Genomic DNA, 7686 nt, shown 5'->3' with positions numbered 1-7686 from the left:
CAAGTCCATCGAGAAAGTATTGAAAGATCATCTATGCAGCATTCCTATTCAAAAGATTAAAAGGTTGTAAAGCTTATTGCTTCTAAGTATTCTATAACTGCTAAAACAAAAAGGATTATTTCTAATAACGTAACCTTGCCCTCAAAGAATGCCATTCCACAGGGCCTTCATCCTTTCTTGCTCAGCTTGTGGGGGGGCGAGACCCGGAGCTCTCTGGTGTATCTGCTGAAAGGACAACAGGGGAACGAGGGAGAGGCACATGATCAAGGATGGTCGTGATATTCTCTGCCTCCAGATAATTCTGCAGCCACTTCTCACGTGGGGGTTTCTTAACTTGGAGAATCCAAGAGAGAAATAGGATATTCCTGCTTCTGACAGAGCGCAGAGCTTCAAAAGCCACCGAGTCTTCAACCACCAAAATAGGGGAGCGAGGAACTGGGATATTCTTTCTGATAAGGATATCATAGTCCCGTGGTTTGGGAGCTGAGTTCTTCATCTATATTGACCATAACCCGTTCTAATTCACCGAGAATGTCTTTAATGAAGACCTTCTTGCATAATTTTGCCACCGTGTCCCTATCCTTCTCAAAATGCATTGCCAGGGCTAAAAACATGGCTGCAATATCCGAGTTTGCTCCGGTTCGGTCCTTGTTCATTATGAAATCCTTCCCTAGAAATTTCATTACCGCTCCAACGATCAAAGGGCTCTGTTGGACAAGAATACCTCTTAGCCTCTCGTCCTTAATCTCACCAACGAAGGCCATCTGACGTTCTAGCCCCAAAAGCCTGAGCGTCATATCCATTGTAGCTTAATAGAAAGAAAACTTAGCATTCTAAAATAGGACTCGCACTCTTAAAGCTGCATAATGAGCAACTACTAAAGAGTAAATACAAAGCATGGAGTGCAAATTTCAAGGCACAAGATCATTATTACTAACGCCTACAACCATCAAGCGAAGGGTACCTCAACTGTCCCATCACTGCAGGGACATAAACTCAACTCTGCATAGAGTCGCCAAAAGGCCTTGATCGAGAAAGGAAGCTGACATATGATGTCCGGCAATAATATTTCATACAGTAACTGAAGCTCTCTAGCTATAGGGGTTCGAGAGATGAAAAATATTGAGGTAAATAACTAGGTAGGCTTAAGTCTTAGAGGAAGGCCACCTTTACATCAATAATATTAGTTTTATATCCATGTCGCATACTTCGATAAAATATGAAATCATGTTTCTAAACCTAAACTTATTGATGTATGGTTTAGTCTCCTGCTAGTCCTCAAGCTTATCTAGACAGGGCAGCGGGACAATATAAGGCTACATTTAGGTGTAGCCAAGTATGAAGGGGAAAATGAGGTCAGATAAATCACAAAGTATCTGTATGAATCTTTAAAACCTATCTGAATGAAGGTGAGAGGTAAGAGGAGATATTCCTAGAAGGTTAAATAAATAATTGAATATCTAAACAAGGCTTTGAGAATATATGGATAAGTGACTTAGAGGATTTGAGCAAATAGAAATGACTCTCAATCTAAAGATAAGCCTGCAAGGATCCGAACCTGCCCAGATATATATATGCTTGAAAATATATGTATATATATATATAAATCTATATCTAAATAAATAAATATATATATATATATATATATATCCTTGAGATATATATCTGAAGAGATATATATGTGTATATATGTATATACATACGTTCATACATACATACATCCATACATACCTACATATGATTGTATATATATGTGTGTGTATGTATGTATGAATGTATGTATGTGTTTGTGTATGTGTATATATATACACACACACATATATCCATCCAAATATATTTACACCCATGTATATACATACACCCATATATATATATTAGAGAAAGTTTGAGATCGCACCAAATCTCCTTATATATATATATATATATATATATATATAAGATTAATGATTATCTGATAGGAGACTAATAATATGAGTATCTGTGGAGGGGGAGCTATTCTGTCCTAGATAGTTCTACAAGGGTTCTAGGTTGCAGGAGTGCAAGATTTGTTTGTGTATGTAGATATAAATATATGCCTATAGCATGACTGGATGGAAGGCTAGCTTGAGGAGGATCTAGATGACAACAACCAAATATGGGTATAGGGGTGTTTAAAAGAGGGGTCTCTTCGCGATCTTTAAGGTGGGGATACTAACTGGATGGAGAGGAAAGATTAAGATGAAATAAGGGGGTTAAGCCTCGCTGCCTAAGCTGAAGTGTGGGATAGCACAAATTTGAAAATACTTCTATGAGTATATGACTGAATGAACTGCAAGGTTCAAGGGAAGGTTAAAATAGGGAGCTAATTCGAGGTCGGAAGGTATGAGGACGGATACTGGGGCAATGAAGAGGACCTGGTCTTAGGTTGGCATAGAAAGGAGCTTGATGCCATCAGCGCCCAAGTTGGCTAGCTCATCCGCCCTTTTATTGCCTTCCCTATAGACATGATTAACTGTAAACCTATCAAAACCTTTGCATAAGTCTATAGCCTTTGACAGCAAGGTATTAAGTTTCCAATTAGGCATGCTCCCTTTCCTTAGAGCATTGACAATTATAGCCGAATCTCCCTCAATATCTAAGAATTTAACTTCAAGTTTCCTGCATAAGAGCTAGCCTTCCACCAGGGCCATCAGTTCCACCCAGTTGTTTGTGTTGATGCCAACCGGAGAGGCAAGGGATGCTATTTCTTTGCCTTCCCAATTATGAACAACGCATCCAATCCTGGCTTGCCCTGGGTTGCCTCGGGCAGCCCCATCAAAGTTTAGCTTCATCCACCCTTCACCAGGGGGCTGCCATCTGCATGTCGCCCTTGATCGGAGGTTGGCCATATGGCTTACTCCTACAAAGGGAGGAAAGGACAAGCCCTTCCATCGTTTTTTCATCTTTTCATCCCAATAAGATATAGAGGCATTTTTAAGTGAGCTTGAGGTAAGTCTATTGTTCACAAGCTTAGTGACGACTGACTCTATCTTATTGATGATTCTTAGGACATCTAGTTTTTCATTCTGAAAGAGATGCCTATTTCTCTCTTTCCAAAGTTCCCACATTATGGATGATGGAAGAGCTCTCCATAAACCTTCAAATAGACAACCACGCCTAAGGAGAGGCCAGGCCATGAGCATCCCTAAGATGGTGTTGGGAAAGGCTGCAGACCATTCAAGTTTATTAGTGAACCAAATCCAACATTGATGAGCAAAGGGACAGTTAAGGAGTATATGATTGGCGTCCTCCTCATTTGCTTCTATATAAAAATCTGGAATTAGTGTATATTAAGTCAGGACTAGCTAGACTATGGTCCCGGGCAAGGCCAGAGGTTTTCTCGCCTCCACTCTTTCCTACTGGCGCCCGCACGAGTGGAGTAATGTAAACTTCAAAATAATTTATAAAATTCTTGGCCTCGGCCTCTTACCGATAAAAAAAAAAAAGATATCTACACTAGCATATAATATTATTGTGTTTAATTTAATAGTTCTATATTTACATATTTAAGAGTCTATTTATACTTCAAAATTATGATTTGAATGTCTAGAGAAAAATAATCTTCAATTATTGATACCAATTGATGAGATGTAACAATTGTCTATCATAAATTAATAATTAAAAACATGTTATTTTCAACATCTTTTATGAGACTTATTAACTACATCACATTTAATGTTATAATCCTAAAACCTTAAGTTTAAGCATAAATTTGCCAAATAAACGGCTATAAAAAAGCTTATGCCCATTTCACTATCTATAATTTTACATGAAGCGAAGATGCAAAACTACTGAATCTTCTCCATACACAATGTTAATCCACTTACCATCAATTTCCAGTCCTGGTAGATTGTTTTTTAATCCATGGATTCGTCACCAGGTTAGAAAGAAACAACTGCAGCAAGAACTCCAGAGAAAAAATAGCCAAAATATTCAAAAATTATGCCAAGTTTAGCATAAATTATTTATGTATAAAGATTGGCTTCAGTATTTGGCGCGATCTTCAATCTCTTTTAGGTGGGTTATTTGAATTCTTGTCGTTCTACTGTCAAACTTTGCTTCAATCAATAAAAATCTGAACTTCCAGCAGAGAAAATGTCTAAGAGTCTTAAAAAGTAAAACCCATTTTTTCGCATATATGATATCTAGAAGCTTTTGAAGCATTGTGATCCACTGTTCTGGGGCATTCATACGTCAAGGATAATTTTATTGACAAATTCTGTCGGAGGATTTATGGATTTAATGTTTGACACTGTAAATTGTTTCATCAACCCATTAATTGCATTTTGATGTTTTAGTTTCAATTGTAAATACATATGGTGAGACTAATAGGCTTTCCAAGGTTGGGGTGGTTCCTCTGTTTGAATTAGCTGCAACACTTCAGTTACCAAGATTGCTGGTCTCATCTTCTTTGAAAAAATAAAGCCTTAGCTTTGCAAGATTGGCATGGTTCCTCTGTTTGAATTGGTTGTTATACAGTATACTTTCTTAAAGCCAAGGTAAAGTCGAGTGCTAAGAAGTATGCGCTCCAATTTTTCAGGATCTCCATAACTTAGATCCTGAAACCCTAGCATGAGATGCTGGCTTTAGTTTCTCACCTTCACCAGCTCAAAATCAAAACCAAAATTAAGCAGTGAACCAGCCTCTGTTCTACATTTGGGATAGATAACATGAGGTACATTTCAATTATTTCAGTTTCAATTTTCCATATCATCCTTCTTGTTGTTTGCTTGGATCCTCAAGAATTGAGAACCTTAAAATCCATATGGTCTCAGTTGAATCTAGATTGTCAAACTCTCAATGCATGTTCCTGGGAAGGTGTAACTTGCAGTGATGCCCATGTCACTCAAATTTCACTACCAGGCCAATACTTGAAAGGGACTATTCCCCAAGAGATTTGCCAGCTGATATACCTTGAACAGCTGGACCTTGCCAGAAACTTATTTTCAGGACTCTTGATATGTTTGGTTGCAACAATTTGACTCACTTGGACCTCTCTTCCAATTTATTGTTGGGTAATCTCTCCTCTCTTGCCCACTTCCAAAAATTGAGTGTCCTTGATTTATCCAGAAACAGACTTGGGGGAGACCTTTTTGAACGGATTATCAAGCTCTCCAATCTTCGATCTCTTAATTTTTCTTACAACTCTTTCAGGGCTATAAATATTCAATCTATTGGGCATCTCACTGAATTGGAGGAGATTAATTTGTCACATAACCTTGCGTCTGGTGAACTCCCTGGGTGGATATTTAATGGTCTTGATCATCTGAGATATCTTGACTTGAGCCAAAACAATCTGAGTGGGCCAATTCCTGAGTTTTTTCTCCCCAATCTCACTGATCTGCTGATTTCTGACAACAGGTTCTCTGGTCCAATCAATTCAGCGATATTCACCAGGCTAAAGAACTTGGAAGCCTTGATAGCTAATGATAATGAACTCAGCGGAACAATACCAGAGGATTTGGGTTCTATTCCTACCCTCAGGTCTCTGCACCTGAGCAATAATAAACTGGTTGGCAACATCCCCCGAGAACTTTTTGTTAATGCCCAATTGCTAAGTATAGACTTTTCTTATGATTATTTGGAGGGCACAATTCCAGAAAGCATTTATAAATGCAAGTATGCCAAGGAAATTATTGTATCGAATAATAGACTCGCTGGGAACATCAGTTCCAAAGTTGGGCACTTGTCCGAGTTGGAATATTTTGAAGCAGATGACAACCTTCTTCATGGTGATATTCCACAGGAGCTGGGTAGCTGAAAAATCTCACTTTGCTAAATCTTGCAAGAAACAGAATAACTGGGCAGATACCTATTGAACTTGGATCTCTTGGAGTATTGCAGCGACTACATCTACAACAAAATTATTTGAATGGGAAAATTCCAAGGACATAATCAAATTGCCAAAATTTGGCTTCTCTAGATCTGAGTTCAAATCACCTCTCAGCCACCATTCCTGACATATTATTTTTAAAGATGCAAAACTTGCAATCCTTGCATCTCCAGAACAATAGCTTTTCAGTAGCATAGGAAATTTAGTGTACTTGCGAGATGTGAATTTGGCTTACAACAATCTTAGTGGAGAAATACCCAAAGAAATTGGCTTGTGTTCCAACCTCCAAATTGCCTTGAATCGCAGTCATGGTTCTCTAGAAGGGAAAATTCCTGTAAAACTTTCTGATTTGACCAGATTAGTGTCTTTTGATCTTTCACATAACAGGTTCTCTGGAGAAATTCCTGAGTCGTTAGAACAGATGCAAAGTTTGGCAGGGTTTGATGTTTCATACAATCAGCAGCTCACAGGCACCTTACCACATTTCTGCAAGGCCACTGTCATCAACATTAATGAGACATCTGTCTCTGTACCTGTTGAGGGAGTATCGTTTGCTGCTAGGAAACATATAAATAAGGCTAACGGCATTACAGTAGCTGTCGCAGGGCCTACTATTGCCTTGATTGCAATTGGAATCACTTTGATGTCACACAAATACAAGAGCCTGAAATGTCTGCATGAAACAGCAGAAAAGCAAGAGCCTTCAATAATACAGTGTCATCTTATCGATCCACAGAGTATACACAGGGAAAGCATTGATTTTGAAAAAGCCCTGAAAGCCACATTGGACCCTGCAAATGTTATCCTGAAAACCAATTTGCATACATATTTCAAGGTTCTGATGCCTTGTGGAACTGCCTACACTGTAAAGGAATTCAATTGGATCATGGATGAAGCTTTAGAGGGAGTGAGCTGCAACAAAGTTGGTTCAGAGCTCCAGAAGCGGGGCAAATTAAGCCACCCAAACATTATGATGCCATTAGCATATGCTTTGAAGAATGACTTGACTATTCTTTTGTATGAAGAATGTTCACAAAGGCAACCTTAGAGAGTTTCTTACTGAATCTTCCTTAGATTGGTCATCTCGTTACAAACTTGCTCTAGGTATTGCACAAGGTCTGGCCTAGCTGCATGAGCGTCATCCACCCATCATACATCTTGATGTCAACTCCAAAAATATTCTGCTCAAATCTCCAACAGAACCATAAATAGCAGATATTGACTTTTGCTTGATATCTGATCATCCTACCAGAACTAATGCAGGTTTTCTCTCTGCAATTGTTGGATCAATTGGATACATCCCTCCTGAGTGTGCCTACACAATGAAAGTAACACTTGCCTGTAATGTTTACAGCTTCGGTGTTGTTTTGCTGGAACTGTTGACTGGGCGGCCTCCCACAATAGATGGAATGGTACTTGCACAGTGGGTACAGTGGACTCCTTCGAGGAATGAGAATTGGGAACAAATTCTTGCTCCAAGGGTCACTAAATCTTCCTTTCAAGAAAGGAATTGCATGATGTCTGTTCTAAGAATAGCTCTGGCCTGCATCGATACTTCTCCAGCTGCCAGGCCTAAAATGAAAATTGTAGTGGGAATGCTTCAAGGTTCAGCACAAACTTAACTAAAAAAATAATCTGTTCCTTATGTGCGATATTGACATATGCACATACCATAAAGTTAAATAGATAAAGGGCTTATGAGGAATGAGGTTGTGATCCAACTGGGGAAATTGGCGGTTTGTTAGGTAGGCCATGCTATCCACCAAGATTTGCATAAATGAAGGCAGGTGCAGACCTTGATTGAAAGCTTGTATATTATGAAAGAGTCTAAGCTT

The 7686-nt window shown here is 38.8% G+C and overlaps 1 protein-coding gene across 1 annotated transcript; it reads left to right on the top strand.

The window, feature by feature from the left end:
- The first annotated feature begins 4688 nt into the window (after nucleotides 1-4688).
- Nucleotides 4689-7473, top strand: LOC131042299 (leucine-rich repeat receptor-like tyrosine-protein kinase PXC3). The gene is made up of 4 exons (XM_059217668.1): nucleotides 4689-4693; nucleotides 5173-5771; nucleotides 6058-6879; nucleotides 7115-7473. The coding sequence occupies exons 1-4, from the start codon at nucleotides 4689-4691 to the stop codon at nucleotides 7471-7473; spliced, it is 1785 nt and encodes a 594-aa protein (XP_059073651.1).
- Nucleotides 7474-7686: the final 213 nt, after the last annotated feature.

Source organism: Cryptomeria japonica, chromosome 3 (assembly GCF_030272615.1).
Source record: "Cryptomeria japonica chromosome 3, Sugi_1.0, whole genome shotgun sequence".
NCBI classification, from domain to species: Eukaryota; Viridiplantae; Streptophyta; class Pinopsida; order Cupressales; family Cupressaceae; genus Cryptomeria; species Cryptomeria japonica.
Note: the sequence above shows the minus strand (reverse complement) of the source record. Positions and strands in the feature narration are given on the sequence as shown.

Coding starts and splice junctions, on each gene's coding strand:
- LOC131042299 (XM_059217668.1), top strand. Junction 5,772..6,057: donor TGATATTCCACAGGAGCTGG/GTAGCTGAAAAA, acceptor TAGGAAATTTAG/TGTACTTGCGAGATGTGAAT. Junction 6,880..7,114: donor TATTCTTTTGTATGAAGAAT/GTTCACAAAGGC, acceptor GAACTAATGCAG/GTTTTCTCTCTGCAATTGTT.